General features: G+C 59.9%; 2 protein-coding genes across 2 annotated transcripts; one reads left to right on the forward strand and one right to left on the reverse strand.

Annotated features, from left to right (window-relative positions):
- On the forward strand, window positions 1–4,333 carry LOC142403146 (coiled-coil domain-containing protein 81-like). The gene is made up of 7 exons (XM_075489313.1): window positions 1–338; window positions 559–620; window positions 1,055–1,208; window positions 1,446–1,702; window positions 2,141–2,226; window positions 2,626–2,750; window positions 3,790–4,333. The coding sequence occupies exons 1-7, from the start codon at window positions 221–223 to the stop codon at window positions 3,801–3,803; spliced, it is 816 nt and encodes a 271-aa protein (XP_075345428.1). The 5' UTR covers window positions 1–220; the 3' UTR covers window positions 3,804–4,333.
- A 3,920-nt stretch (window positions 4,334–8,253) lies between these two features.
- On the reverse strand, window positions 8,254–15,103 carry LOC142403144 (uncharacterized). Its single transcript, XM_075489311.1, has 12 exons — window positions 14,970–15,103; window positions 14,798–14,880; window positions 14,573–14,634; window positions 12,789–12,935; window positions 12,466–12,553; window positions 12,184–12,245; window positions 11,596–11,749; window positions 11,102–11,358; window positions 10,594–10,679; window positions 10,070–10,194; window positions 9,526–9,634; window positions 8,254–9,030 (listed from the first exon to the last, which is right to left on the reverse strand). Exons 1-12 carry the CDS (start codon window positions 15,101–15,103, stop codon window positions 8,631–8,633), a joined length of 1,707 nt encoding a protein of 568 aa, XP_075345426.1. The 3' UTR covers window positions 8,254–8,630.
- Between the last annotated feature and the right edge of the window lie 234 nt (window positions 15,104–15,337).

Below are 15,337 nucleotides of genomic sequence, written 5' to 3' on the forward strand. Positions count from 1 at the left end.
GGTGGCAGCTCCATCGCAGAGGGCAGCAGGTCAGCGGGTGCCACGTTACCATGATCAGCCAGTCAGTGGTGGCCATGTCACAGTGGGCAGCATCAGCAGCAGCGGCCGTGTCACCACAGTGTCACAGTGGGTCTGTGACACGGCCGCACAGGGGTATAAAAGGGGCGGCAGGGCGGCGGGTGCTGCACCCTGGAGGAGCGTCCAGAGGACGAACACAGGGATGAGCTCCAACATGGCTGTCGCCACCAAGGAGCGACTCGCCAGCGTGAGAGGCACCCAGATGGACTTCTGGGATGGGATGGAGCACACCTTCATGATGCCCAGCATCACCGCCGAAGGTACAGGCATCCACAGCCACCGCAGGAACCTTGTGGTGGCCAGGGGTTGCAGCGTTGCGTGGGCGAGACTCGGCCCCGCAGCCGTCTCCGGGGTGTCACCATCTGGGGCTGGGGATGACAAGGACACTTTGCCTCGGCCACCGCAGCACGTCCCAGGGGGTGTTGGAGGGTTGAGAGCCGGTGGACGTGGAGCGTGACCTGGGTGTCCTTTGCTTTCCAGAGCGAACGGCCGTCTGGGACGCGGTGGCCGGCTACGTTCAAGAGCAGCTCTTGCTGCACAAGGTAGCGCAACACCCACGTCCTCCTTGTCCACGCAGAGGGGTGGGGAGTCCCCGTGGCCCTGGGCCATGGCCTGCAGTGACTCTTCCCTCCTCAGAAAGCAGGAAACTCGCCCCAAAAGTCCCCCCCGAGGGACAAGCAGGGCTCGTGGGCGGGTGGCATCCCCTCTGCTAGGTGGTATTGTACCGCAGGGCTGATCCCGGGCGCTGGAGAGCCCTGGATGCCCTCGGGCTGCTTCTGCCCTGACTCCAGCACGGCTTTCTTGGAGGGGCAAGGACTCGGCAGCTCCTCCCCACAGCTCTCCCCACTGCCCGGCTCGTGCCTCCGAGCAGCGGGAGCGGGCAGGGTCCAACCCCAAGCACCATCCCTGCTCAGGGCTACCTCCAGCTCCTCCCTCCGGCCCCTCCTCACCCTTCTGCCCTTCTCTTCTGCTCCAGGGGGTCCGAATTCCCACCCTGGGCTCCTTCGATGCCGTCCCCAAACGGATCCAGGTCGGAGCCGAGGTGGTGACTATCAGGAAGCCCGTGTTTCACCTGGCCAGGAACCTCGCACTTGTCCACAACCTGGTGGACAACAAGGCCTACCTGCCCGGTAAGACGGCGGATTAGACCCCGGCTGGCTGCACGCTCACCGCGTCCCTTCCCTGCCTCGGAGACGCTTCTCTAAAGCAACTCCCCCTCCGCAGAGCTCCTCCCCACGTGGGGTTTTTCTGGGCGATGCAATGACTGCGCTAAGCGGCCCTTGGGAAACGCCTGCAGAAGGACCGCCGGCTGAGCCCGTGGTCCTTCTCGTGCGGTCCTCATCCATCCCTCTCCTGCGCTTTTCCAGGCAATAAGGAGCTGGAGCCCCTCAAATACGCCAAGGTGGCCGCAGCCGCCTCCGTGTCCCGGTGCAAAGTGGAGGGCTGCATCCAAGGCACCACGTCCCTCCTCTCTCACTGCCTGGGCAAGGGGCACAACGTGGCCCTGATCCTGAAGGACATTGGGCTGCTCCTCATCGAAGGCACCAAGGTGCAAATGAAGTTCTACTACGACTTCCTGCAGCGGTTGTCTGGCAAGCAGAACTTGGAAAAAGTCATTTTCAAGGTCAGCGTTTTGGTTTCTCCGTGGCGCGGGCAGTCCCATGGCAGGGTCCCGGCGCTGCTTGCGTGTGGCCCACCAGGACATGGCCAGCCGCTCGGGCCAGGCGAGAGCTACGGCCCTACCAACTCTCACTGCCTGGGGCTCCTCCAGTATTGAGTTCCTCAGCCATGCTGAGGACGTCCTGCCATCTCTGGGCTCCTCCATTACTGAGTTCCTCAGCCATGCTGAGGACGTCCTGCCATCTCTGGGCTCCTCCAGTATTGAGTTCCTCAGCCATGTTGAGGACGTCCTGCCATCTCTGGGCTCCTCCATTATTGGGGTCCTCCATTACTGAGTTCCTCAGCCATGCTGAGGACATCCTGCCATCTCTGGGCTCCTCCATTATTGAGTTCCTCAGCCGTGTTGAGGACATCCTGCCATCTTCGTGCTCCTCCATTGCAGGTCCCCCAGCTGCTGGACATGGTGGTGTCCCGGCTGCTCCCCGTGGCCTCACTGACTTTCTCTGGCCGTGTCATCATCTTCCCCAAGTGAGTACCTTGGCGGCTGGAGCCGCTGGTTGATGCAGACCCTCAAGATAGCATTTGCTCCTCGTGACGCCACGGCTGTCCTCCCGTGGGGACACCGAGCAGCGACTCCCGTTGGTGTCCCCAGGCCGTAGTCGCTCCCATAAGGCAGATCTGACGGGGAAGACAGAGGAATTTCGGCAACCCTGTCTCCCCACGGGCACCCGGGCTTCTTTGCGGGTGACTCCGTTTCCAGCACTGTCCTTGGGGACGGGGCATGGCAGAGTTGGGGAAATCATGGCAGACTTGGGAAAACAACGGCCTTGACGGCGATGCCAAAACCTGCCCGTGAGCAGTGATGGCGGCCAGCGGCAAGGGCTGGTGGTGCTCTGGGTCACGTCGCCGTCTTCTCCTTGTTTCCAGGTTTGAAATGGCGTTTGTGCCCAAGCCGCCGCCCAGGGCTCTTCTCGAGACCTTGAGACGAGTCCCTGGTGAGGAGCAGCAGAGGAGAAGAGAGGGTTTGCCACCTCTGGGGCCAGGCAGGAGAGGTAGAGCAGCTCCCAGCTCCTTTCCGTAGGACGGGCACCCAACTTCTGTCAGCGCATGGGAAATCACTGGCTTCACCAAAACGGAGCCCTGGGCTGGCGGGTGCCCAAGGGTCCGGTGGGAGGGGGTGATCCAAGGCCCTCTCCTCCCCCCTCAGAAATGACCCCCCAAAATTGTCCCGGTCACCTCCCCGGCATCACCCGGCTCCTCCGTCCCAACCTGGCGCTGGTCATGAACTCGCCAAACCACGCTGGCAATGGGGAACCGGGGCAAGAGGCGGTGCCGGGGAGGGCGCCAGGCTGCGACGGCGGCTGCGAGGGGAGCAGAACGGCCCTCTCGGACGTTTCGGGAAGAGGCCCCAGCACCCCTACGTGCCGCCGGGGCCGGCAGCGTCACAGTGCTGCTCTTCTGACGAGCTCTCTCCTTCCTGGTTCCAGTGAGATTTCCCGATTTTCCTTTTCCTGCTACTCCAAGCTCGACGAACAACGAGATCCCCCAGTTCTGGGAATTCACGGGGCCGAGGAAGAGGAAAAGGTCTGGGGTCAGGTGAGGCTGGAGCTCTGGCATCTGCACGGGGTCATTTTGCCCAGAGCGGTGGGAGATGCCCCGTCCCTGGAAACATCGCGGGTCAGGTTGGAGGGGGCTCTGAGCGACCTCCAAAGGTCCCTTCCCACCCACGCCACTCTGTGATTTCAGGATTCCATCAGTTTCTGACCAGCGCGAGCGCATTCCCCAGCCCCAAACACCCCCTCTGGCGCTGCCCAACCGTGGGGAAGGCGACGCCCGGAGGGGCGGGATGGGGCTGCCGGGAGCCCCCCATTGCACAGGCCTGGATCTGCTCCGGCCCTTCAGGAGAGCCCCAGCGCGGCCTCCGGAGCCGTGCGGGGGGACGGCCGTGTGTCAGCCCAGGCTCCCGGCCCAGGGGTTTTCCTCGGCCGAGCCGTCGGTGCCTGCACAAAGAGGCACGTGGCTCGCGGGGGGCAGGGCGCGGCCCCAAACCCATCGCGTCCTCAGGTAGACCTCTCCCCTTGTGTCCTTCAGGCAGCGGCCGGTGAGCCCCGTGGATTCCTCTGCCAAAAAGCAGCCTGTGACCGGCCAACGCAAGGGCAAACTGCTGCCCAAAGGCCAAGCGTCACAGCGGGGCCGAGCGCAGAGCTACAGAGGAGAAGGAGGAGCAGCAGGAGGAGCAGCAGGAGCAGGCGGAGGAGCAGGCGGAGAAGAAGGAGGAGAAGGAATAGTGGAGAAAATCCTCGCTGAAATCGCAGCGATGAAGACGGCGAAAGCCAAGCCCTGCCGCCGTGAGGAAGCTGCGGCCTTCGTAACACCCGTAGTAGCCGTGTTATCGGCAGCGAGCTCTGAGGCCAGCCTGCTCCAGGAGCCCGCCAACGAGGTGCTCAGACGGCCGCCACCGAGACCCAGACGGCCAAAATAGACGAGTCCAGTCCTGAGGGATTCTGGCCGGGGCTGGAAGAACCTCCGAAGACTCCATTCGAGCCCTGCAGCTCTGAGGCCAGCCTGCTTGAGGAGCCCCTCGATGAACGCCTCTGCCTTGGGCCGAGCCACGGGTGAGGGGACCGGCTCCAGGCGATGCCTCGCGCTGAAGCCCGGCTCGGCGCTCCCTCGGCCGGAGAGGCCCCGCCTGGAGGCATCAGGACAGAGATGAATAAAAACGCGGAGGAGAAGTTGTAGAAGAGCGTTGGCTGTTTTCATTGTTGGCAACCGGCACGGGGGAGAAGGGTTTTACACCGGGCCACGGCTCTGAGATCAGCCCAGCGTGGGCCTGGAAGCGGGGCCATCTGCGGGACCTTCCCTTGGACCTTCTCCATGGCCGCTATGGAGAGGAACCTGCCGTCGGGGGCGGGAGAGGGCAACCGGGCACCGGGAGCCGTGTGGTGAAGAAGGGAACGTCCCCGGAGGGGAAAGGAGAGGATGCGAGCGCGGCTGGGGAGGCCCGGAGGGCACCTGCGTCAGGGCCGTGGAGGCCACCGGAGCTTTCACCCGGGGCATCAGGAGCAGGGAAGGAGAGAGCAAGGCTGAGCCCCGCTCTGCGGGGATGGACTTTCTGCTTCCGCCTGGGGTAGAGCCAGGGCTCTTTGCTCCCCCAGTTCTCTCCCAGTTGGTCCCATTTCCAGCCAGTTTAGATCTCTGCTTAGGAAACCCTCCGAGCAGCTCTGCCGTTCGGCCGTCCTTGGGCCGCCCGCGCTGACAGAAGGGCCATCTCCAGCCCCAGCCCCACGGCACTCCTGTCCCCTGCTGCTACCTGGCACTTTCCTCCTTGCCCAAACCCGCCCTCTTCAACCCAGGCACCCACCCCTCCTTACGGGCAGCTTCTGCTTTGGAGCCCTCCCGCGTCTGGGGGCAGGGGCCACCCTGCTGCCGCCCCAAAAATTCAGTCCCTGGCCTTGAGCTAAGGTTGTTCTGAGGACAGCGTCACGAGCAGCGATGAGCGTCTGCAAAGCCCAAGGTCGCTTTGTAGGGGCGGATCTTTCTGCACAGGTTTGCAAGAGATCTGAGGGTGCCAGGCTGGGAATTGGAACATCTTGTGGAAGTGCCAACATGGAGACATCTACCCAGAGCCAGGAGCTCAGTGCTGGGGTGAGGTGTGTCTTACCAGGGAGCCTGTAGTGTCACCCTGTCCAGCCGAGCTTGTCAAATCAGGTCCTTCTGCTGAGGGACATCACGAAGTCATGGACTCAATCAGGTCAGAGGGGACATGGGGAGGTCTCCAGCCCAACCCTGTGCTCAGAACAGGTCCCATCAGGCTGCTCCAGGACGTGCCCGGTTGAGGTATGACCACCACCAAAGTCTTGCCCCCCTGGCTGCGAGATCTGTGCCCACTTTGGGGGAAAAAGCCCTCCTTTCTAAGGCCAAATCCCTCGTTTTTTGACGCTCAGCCCTCACGTTTAGGGCACAAAGCCTCGTTTCTTCGAGTCCCTTCTTCAGGGAACATCGCCTAACGTGTAGGATCCCGTCTGTCATTTTTAGGGACCAGAGCCTCCTTTTTAGGGTCCAAACCTGAATTTTGAGGGCCAAACCTTTCCTATACAGAGCCCAAAGCCTCATTTTTAGGGTCCAAACCTTCATTTTCGGTGAAAAACCTTAAATCGGGTCTGACGCCTAATTTTCAGGGTCAAAGCCTCACTTTTCATTGCCAAAGCCTCAGTTTTAGGGTCCAAACCCCACTTGAAGACACTAAAGCTCATTTCAGAGCCCAAAGCCTCATTTTAGTTTCCAAACCCTCAGTTACAGGGCTCAAAGCTTCATTTTTAGGGTGCAAACTCTCATGTTTAGGGTCCAAACCCCTCTTTTACAGCTCCAAGTCTTGATTTTAGGGCTCATACTCTTAGTTTCAAGGCCCAAAGCTTCATCTTCAGGGTCTCAGCTCTCATTTTTTAGAGTCAAACCCACTTTTTTATGGTCCAAAGCTACATTTATTGACCCTGTATTATCTTTTATAGTCCATAGTGTCATTTTTAGTTTCCAAAGTCTTATTCTTAGCATCCAAAGCATCAATTCTAGGGCACAAAGCCTCATTTTAATCAGCCAAGCCCTCACTTGAGGGAGCAAAACCCAATTTTGGGTCTCCAAGCCTCATTTTTATTCTTCAAAGCCTCATTTTTAGCGCCCAAACAGCTTTTTCAGGGCTGAAAGCCTCATTTTTAAGGCTCAAAGAATCACTTTCACATCCAAGTCTTCATTTTTAGACTCTAGAGCCCCCTTCGTCGTCTTTTAACCCTCCCTTGCAGGGTCCAAAGCGTCATCTGTAGGCTCTTAACCCTCATTTTAGGCTACCAAGCCTCATTTTTCGGGTCCAAAGCCTCACATTTAGGCTACAAACTCCCATTTTGAGAGTCAAAGCTCCTATTGGTATGGCCCAAACCCTCATTATTAGGATCCAAAGCTGCATTTCTAGGCTCCAAATCCTTATTGTAGCACACCCAATTTGGCCGTCCACAGCCACAGTCTGAGGCTACAAAGCCACAACTGACCGTGCAAAGCCTCATTTAAGCAATCCAAACTCTCATTTTCAGAGCCCAAAGCCTCATTTTTAGGCCCAGACTCTCGTATTAACTTACCAAAGCCTCATTTATGTGGTGCAAAGCCCCATTTTTAAGGCCCAAAGCCCTGTTCTGAGGGGCTGAATGCTGATCTGTAGGACCAAAGCCCTCTTTTTAGGGAACAAAGGCTCCGTTTTGGGTTCCAAAGCTTTATCTGGAGGCTCCAAAGCCTCATTTACAAGGCCCAGATCTGTCTTTTAGAGTCCAAAGTCTCACTTTACTGCCCAAATCCTTGGCTTTTGTTTCTAATATCAAATTTTCAGGGTCCCAAATCTCATTTTTAGGGCCCGATGCCTCCTTTTCAGGGTTCTGAGCCTCATTTATTGGGCCCAAATCCTAATTTTTGGGGTCGGAAGCCTCACATGTAGAGTTTAAAGCCGCAGTTTCTGACTGGCGATTGTCCCACTGCGCACTGCACCGGTGCGGCCCCACCTCGAGTACCCTGCGTGGTTTTGGGCACCCCAACAGAAGAAGGACACGAAACTGTGGGAGGGCGACCAAGATGGTGAAGGGTCTCGGGGGCACGGCGGAGGCCGAGCGGCTGAGGTCACTTGGCTTGTTCAGCTTGGAGAGGAGAAGGCTGAGGGGTGCCCTCATGGCAGTCTACAGCGTCCTCACGGGGGGCGGCGGAGGGGGAGGCGCCGATCTCCTCTCCCTGGCGACCAGCGACAGGACACGAGGAAACGGAACGAAGCTGCGTCAGGGCAAGCTCAGGCTGGACGTTAGGCAAAGGTTCTTCACCGAGAGGGTGGTCGGTCCCTGGAACGGCCTCCCCAGGGAAGTGGCCACGGCACCCAGGGAAGTGGCCACGGCGCCCAGGGAAGTGGCCACGGCACCAAGCCCGTCAGAGTTCAGGGAGCATCTGGACGATGCTCTTAGTCATGTGGGGTAGTTCTGGGTAGTCCTGCGAGGAGCAGGGAGCTGGGCTCGATGATCCGTACGGGTCCCTTCCAACTGGAGATATTCTTTGATTCTATGACCGTGGAGACCACACCTCCTCGCTGGACATGCCACGATCCTCATAGTACGCGGTTTTTTTCCTTAGACGCAGTCAGAATTTCCCGTCCCGACTTATCCGCGCTGGGGATTGAAAAGGCCCTGGGGCACCTCGCTTCGAGCACTCAAGCTCAGCCCCCGACGGCTCCTCTCACTCCCAGCATCCAGGTGTGAGTGGACAGAGCCACCGGTGTTCACGGCGAGTGGGATTAAAATAGGTAGGGATGAACTGGGAAAACTGGGATTAAAAAAACTGGGTAGGGAAAAGTGGGATGAAAATGTCTGCCGGTTTCAGGAGAATGCAGAGGAGGATGGGGCTGAGACGGCATGGGCGTACGTCAGCTGGACGCGGGACACGGAGGAAGGAGCCGTGGGCTCCCAGTGCCCGGTTGCCCTCTCCCGCCCCCGACGGCAGGTTCCTCTCCATAGTGGCCATGGAGAAGGTCCAAGGGAAGGTCCCGCAGATGGCCCCGCTTCCAGGCCCACGCTGGGCTGATCTCTGAGCCGTGGCCCGGTGTAAAACCCTTCTCCCCCGTGCCGGTTGCCAACAATGAAAACAGCCAACGCTCTTTTACAACTTCTCCTCCGCGTTTTTATTCATCTCTGTCCTGATGCCTCCAGCCGGGGCCTCTCCGGCCGAGGGAGCGCTGAGCCGGGCTTCAGCGCGAGGCATCGCCTGGAGCCGGTCCCCTCACCCGTGGCTCGGCCCAAGGCAGAGGCGTTCATCGAGGGGCTCCTCAAGCAGGCTGGCCTCAGAGCTCCAGGGCTCGAATGGAGTCTTCGGAGGTTCTTCCAGCCCCGGCCAGAATCCCTCAGGACTGGACTCGTCTATTTTGGCCGTCTGGGTCTCGGTGGCGGCCGTCTGAGCACCTCGTTGGCGGGCTCCTGGAGCAGGCTGGCCTCAGAGCTCGCTGCCGATAACACGGCTACTACGGGTGTTACGAAGGCCGCAGCTTCCTCACGGCGGCAGGGCTTGGCTTTCGCCGTCTTCATCGCTGCGATTTCAGCGAGGATTTTCTCCACTATTCCTTCTCCTCCTTCTTCTCCGCCTGCTCCTCCGCCTGCTCCTCGTCCTCCTGCTGCTCCTCCTGCTGCTCCTCCTTCTCCTCTGTAGCTCTGCGCTCGGCCCCGCTGTGACGCTTGGCCTTTGGGCAGCAGTTTGCCCTTGCGTTGGCCGGTCGCAGGCTGCTTTTTGGCAGAGGAATCCACGGGGCTCACCGGCCGCTGCCTGAAGGACACAAGGGGAGAGGTCTACCTGAGGACGCGATGGGTTTGGGGCCGCGCCCTGCCCCCCGCGAGCCACGTGCCTCTTTGTGCAGGCACCGACAGCTCGGCCGAGGAAAACCCCTGGGCCGGGAGCCTGGGCTGACACACGGCCGTCCCCCCGCACGGCTCCGGAGGCCGCGCTGGGGCTCTCCTGAAGGGCCGGAGAAGATCCAGGCCTGTGCAGTGGGGGGCTCCCGGCAGCCCCATCCCGCCCCTCCGGGCGTCGCCTTCCCCACGGTTGGGCAGCGCCAGAGGGGGTGTTTGGGGCTGGGGAATGCGCTCGCGCTGGTCAGAAACTGATGGAATCCTGAAATCACAGAGTGGCGTGGGTGGGAAGGGACCTTTGGAGGTCGCTCAGAGCCCCCTCCAACCTGACCCGCGATGTTTCCAGGGGCGGGGCATCTCCCACCGCTCTGGGCAAAATGACCCCGTGCAGATGCCAGAGCTCCAGCCTCACCTGACCCCAGACCTTTTCCTCTTCCTCGGCCCCGTGAATTCCCAGAACTGTGGGATTTCGTTGTTCGTCGAGCTTGGAGTAGCAGGAAAAGGAAAATCGGGAAATCTCACTGGAACCAGGAAGGAGAGAGCTCGTCAGAAGAGCAGCGCTGTGACGCTGCCGGCCCCGGCGGCACGTAGGGGTGCTGGGGCCTCTTCCCGAAACGTCCGAGAGGGCCGTTCTGCTCCCCTCGCAGCCGCCGTCGCAGCCTGGCGCCCTCCCCGGCACCGCCTCTTGCCCCGGTTCCCCATTGCCAGCGTGGTTTGGCGAGTTCATGACCAGCGCCAGGTTGGGACGGAGGAGCCGGGTGATGCCGGGGAGGTGACCGGGACAATTTTGGGGGGTCATTTCTGAGGGGGGAGGAGAGGGCCTTGGATCACCCCCTCCCACCGCACCCTTGGGCACCCGCCGGCCCAGGGCTCCGTTTTGGTGAAGCCAGTGATTTCCCATGCGCTGACAGAAGTTGGGTGCCCGTCCTACGGAAAGGAGCTGGGAGCTGCTCTACCTCTCCTGCCTGGCCCCAGAGGTGGCAAACCCTCTCTTCTCCTCTGCTGCTCCTCACCAGGGACTCGTCTCAAGGTCTCGAGAAGAGCCCTGGGCGGCGGCTTGGGCACAAACGCCATTTCAAACCTGGAAACAAGGAGAAGACGGCGACGTGACCCAGAGCACCACCGGCCCTTGCCGCTGGCCGCCATCACTGCTCACGGGCAGGTTTTGGCATCGCCGTCAAGGCCGTTGTTTTCCCAAGTCTGCCATGATTTCCCCAACTCTGCCATGCCCCGTCCCCAAGGACAGTGCTGGAAACGGAGTCACCCGCAAAGAAGCCCGGGTGCCCGTGGGGAGACAGGGTTGCCGAAATTCCTCTGTCTTCCCCGTCAGATCTGCCTTATGGGAGCGACTACGGCCTGGGGACACCAACGGGAGTCGCTGCTCGGTGTCCCCACGGGAGGACAGCCGTGGCGTCACGAGGAGCAAATGCTACCTTGAGGGTCTGCATCGACCAGTGGCTCCAGCCGCCAAGGTACTCACTTGGGGAAGATGATGACACGGCCAGAGAAAGTCAGTGAGGCCACGGGGAGCAGCCGGGACACCACCATGTCCAGCAGCTGGGGGACCTGCAATGGAGGAGCACGAAGATGGCAGGATGTCCTCAACATGGCTGAGGGACTCAGTAATGGAGGAGCCCAGAGGTGGCAGGACGTCCTCAACATGGCTGAGGAACTCAATAATGGAGGAGCCCAGGGATGGCAGGACGTCCTCAGCATGGCTGAGGAGCTCAGTAATGGAGGAGCCCAGAGATGGCAGGACGTCCTCAACATGGCCGAGGAACTCAATACTGGAGGAGCCCAGAGATGGCAGGGCGTCCTCAACATGGCTGAGGAGCTCAATACTGGAGGAGCCCCAGGCAGTGAGAGTTGGTAGGGCCGTAGCTCTCGCCTGGCCCGAGCGGCTGGCCATGTCCTGGTGGGCCACACGCAAGCAGCGCCGGGACCCTGCCATGGGACTGCCCGCGCCACGGAGAAACCAAAACGCTGACCTTGAAAATAACTTTTTCCAAGTTCTGCTTGCCAGACAACCGCTGCAGGAAGTCGTAGTAGAACTTCATTTGCACCTTGGTGCCTTCGATGAGGAGCAGCCCGATGTCCTTCAGGATCAGGGCCACGTTGTGCCCCTTGCCCAGGCAGTGAGAGAGGAGGGATGTGGTGCCTTGGATGCAGCCCTCCACTTTGCACCGGGACACGGAGGCGGCTGCGGCCACCTTGGCGTATTTGAGGGGCTCCAGCTCCTTATTGCCTGGAAAAGCGCAGGAGAGGGATGGATGAGGACCGCACGAGAAGGACCACGGGCTCAGCCGGCGGTCCTTCTGCAGGCGTTTCCCAAGGGCCGCTTAGCGCAGTCATTGCATCGCCCAGAAAACCCCCACGTGGGGAGGAGCTCTGCGGAGGGGGAGTTGCTTTAGAGAAGCGTCTCCGAGGCAGGGAAGGGACGCGGTGAGCGTGCAGCCAGCCGGGGTCTAATCCGCCGTCTTACCGGGCAGGTAGGCCTTGTTGTCCATCAGGTTGTGGACAACTGCGAGGTTCCTGGCCAGGTGAAACACGGGCTTCCTGATAGTCACCACCTCGGCTCCGACCTGGACCCGTTTGGGGACGGCATCGAAGGAGCCCAGGGTGGGAATTCGGACCCCCTGGAGCAGAAGAGAAGGGCAGAAGGGTGAGGAGGGGCCGGAGGGAGGAGCTGGAGGTAGCCCTGAGCAGGGATGGTGCTTGGGGTTGCACCCTGCCCGCTCCCGCTGCTCAGAGGCACGAGCCGGGCAGTGGGGAGAGCTGTGGGGAGGAGCTGCCGAGTCCTTGCCCCTCCAAGAAAGCCGTGCTGGAGTCAGGGCAGAAGCAGCCCGAGGGCATCCAGGGCTCTCCAGCGCCCGGGATCAGCCCTGCGGTACAATACCACCTAGCAGAGGGGATGCCACCCGCCCACGAGCCCTGCTTGTCCCTCGGGGGGGACTTTTGGGGCGAGTTTCCTGCTTTCTGAGGAGGGAAGAGTCACTGCAGGCCATGGCCCAGGGCCACGGGGACTCCCCACCCCTCTGCGCGGACAAGGAGGACGTGGGTGTTGCAGTACCTTGTGCAGCGAGAGCTGCTCTTGAACGTAGCCGGCCACCGCGTCCCAGACGGCCGTTCGCTCTGGAAAGCAAAGGACACCCAGGTCACGCTCCACGTCCACCGGCTTTCAACCCTCCAACACCCCCTGGGACGTGCTGCGGTGGCCGATGCAAAGTGTCCTTGTCATCCCCAGCCCCAGATGGTGACACCCCGGAGACGGCTGCGGGGCCGAGTCTCGCCCACGCAACGCTGCAACCCCTGGCCACCACAAGGTTCCTGCGGTGGCTGTGGATGCCTGTACCTTCGGCGGTGATGCTGGGCATCATGAAGGTGTGCTCCATCCCATCCCAGAAGTCCATCTGGGTGCCTCTCACGCTGGCGAGTCGCTCCTTGGTGGCGACAGCCATGTTGGAGCTCATCCCTGTGTTCGTCCTCTGGACGCTCCTCCAGGGTGCAGCACCCGCCGCCCTGCCGCCCCTTTTGTACCCCTGTGCGGCCGTGTCACAGACCCACTGTGACACCGTGGTGACACGGCCGCTGATGATGATGCGGCCGTCAACCCGCTACCTGCTGTGACGTGGCCACCACTGACTGGCTGATCATGGTGACGTGGCACCCGCTGACCTGCTGCCCTCTGCGATGGAGCTGCCACCACCCCTTTGTCAGCGCCCGGTGGTGACGCGGGGCCCAGCCCACGGCTCCTTCCTCCGTGTCCCGCGTCCAGCTGACGTACGCCCATGCCGTCTCAGCCCCATCCTCCTCTGCATTCTCCTGAAACCAGCAGACATTTTCATCCCACTTTTCCCTACCCAGTTTTTTTTAATCCCAGTTTTCCCAGTTCATCCCTACCTATTTTAATCCCACTCGCCGTGAACACCGGTGGCTCCGTCCACTCGCATCTGGATGCTGGGAGTGAGAGGAGCCGTCGGGGGCTGAGCTTTGGGCACTGAAAATGAGGCTTTGGGCTCTGAAAATGAGAGTTTGGATTGCTTAAATGAGGCTTTGCACGGTCAGTTGTGGCTTTGTAGCCTCAGACTGTGGCTGTGGACGGCCAAATTGGGTGTGCTACAATAAGGATTTGGAGCCTAGAAATGCAGCTTTGGATCCTAATAATGAGGGTTTGGGCCATACCAATAGGAGCTTTGACTCTCAAAATGGGAGTTTGTAGCCTAAATGTGAGGCTTTGGACCCGAAAAATGAGGCTTGGTACCCTAAAATGAGGGTTAAGAGCCTACAGATGACGCTTTGGACCCTGCAAGGGAGGGTTAAAAGACGACGAAGGGGGCTCTAGAGTCTAAAAATGAAGACTTGGATGTGAAAGTGATTCTTTGAGCCTTAAAAATGAGGTTTTCAGCCCTGAAAAAGCTGTTTGGGCGCTAAAAATGAGGCTTTGAAGAATAAAAATGAGGCTTGGAGACCCAAAATGGGGTTTTGCTCCCTCAAGTGAGGGCTTGGCTGATTAAAATGAGGCTTTGTGCCCTAGAATTGATGCTTTGGACGCTAAGAATAAGACTTTGGAAACTAAAAATGACACTATGGACTATAAAAGATAATACAGAGTCGATAAATGTAGCTTTGGACCATAAAAAAGTGGGTTTGACTCTAACAAATGAGAGCCGAGACCCTGAAGATGAAGCTTTGGGCCTTAAAACTAAGAGTATGAGCCCTAAAATCAAGACTTGGAGCTGTAAAAGAGGGGTTTGGACCCTAAACATGAGAGTTTGGACCCTAAAAATGAAGCTTTGAGCCCTGTAACTGAGGGTTTGGAAACTAAAATGAGGCTTTGGGCTCTGAAATGAGCTTTAGTGTCTTCAAGTGGGGTTTGGACCCTAAAACTGAGGCTTTGGCAATGAAAAGTGAGGCTTTGACCCTGAAAATTAGGCGTCAGACCCGATTTAAGGTTTTTCACCGAAAATGACGGTTTGGACCCTAAAAATGAGGCTTTGGGCTCTGTATAGGAAAGGTTTGGCCCTCAAAATTCAGGTTTGGACCCTAAAAAAGAGGAGAGTTGGAGTGGAGACCTCCAGAGCTCGGGGATTTTGCTCTTTCCTGTGCATTTGGGGATAGCAATGGAGGGAAAGTGTGATTTGGGGGGGGACGGCGCACACATCAGTATTGCTGTCCCAGCCCCGCCTCAGCACGTGACGGGGGTCCCCCTGCCTCCTCCTCCCGTGCGGAAGCCCCCACAAACAGGCATCCCGCCACCCTCTGCCACCACCGTTTCCCTGCACAAATCGGGGCTGTTTCTTCACAAATCGGCGCACGAGCCCTGCTTGTCCCTCGGGGGGGACTTTTGGGGCGAGTTTCCTGCTTTCTGAGGAGGGAAGAGTCACTGCAGGCCATGGCCCAGGGCCACGGGGACTCCCCACCCCTCTGCGCGGACAAGGAGGACGTGGGTGTTGCGCTACCTTGTGCGGCAAGAGCTGCTCTTGAACGTAGCCGGCCACCGCGTCCCAGACGGCCGTTGGCTCTGGAAAGCAAAGGACACCCAGGTCACGCTCCCTGTCTGCGGGCTCTCACCCCTCTCCGCCCCCCGATCCCTGGTGCGGTTGTAGATACAAAGTGTCCTTGTCACCCCCGGCCCCAGATGGAAACACCCTGGCAGGAGGCAACAGTAGCTGCGGGGCACAGACCTTCCTGCGATGGAGAAGAGAGGCCTTGGGCAGCCACCTTGGCAGAGTCTGGGGTTGCTACCCAGGACCCTTCCTCCCTTCTCCTGTGGAGACAGGAGGCAAAAAGTCTCCAGGAAACGCTTCCGGGAGTCGCGCGGGGCTGCCAGGCAGGGACCGGCCTCCTGCACCCAACATTGCTCTGGTGGCTTCTTTGGAGGAGTCTCGGGCTGCTAGCCGGGACCTCAGTTCCCTCCGCAGGGGGCCAGAAGAGTCCAGGAGGTTCTGGAAGGCGTCTCGGGGAGCTACTGGGCATGAAGCTGGCTCCATCGCACCCAGAACTCCTCTGGGAGCTGCCTCGGGCGAGTCTGGTGCTGCCTCCCGAGGCTTCAGCTGTCTCTACAGGATGCCAGAAGAATCCGGGAGAGTCCTGGGAAGAACCCTGGGGAGCTACTGGGCAGGGGGCTGCCTCCGCCGTATACAAAAGTCCTCGGGTAGCTGCCGCGAGGACTCTGGGGCTGCTCCCAGGGACTGCAGCTCCCTTCCACAGGAGGCCAAAAGTCT

This window comes from Mycteria americana, unplaced genomic scaffold, assembly GCF_035582795.1.
Source record: "Mycteria americana isolate JAX WOST 10 ecotype Jacksonville Zoo and Gardens unplaced genomic scaffold, USCA_MyAme_1.0 Scaffold_124, whole genome shotgun sequence".
In the NCBI taxonomy this organism is placed as follows: Eukaryota; Metazoa; Chordata; class Aves; order Ciconiiformes; family Ciconiidae; genus Mycteria; species Mycteria americana.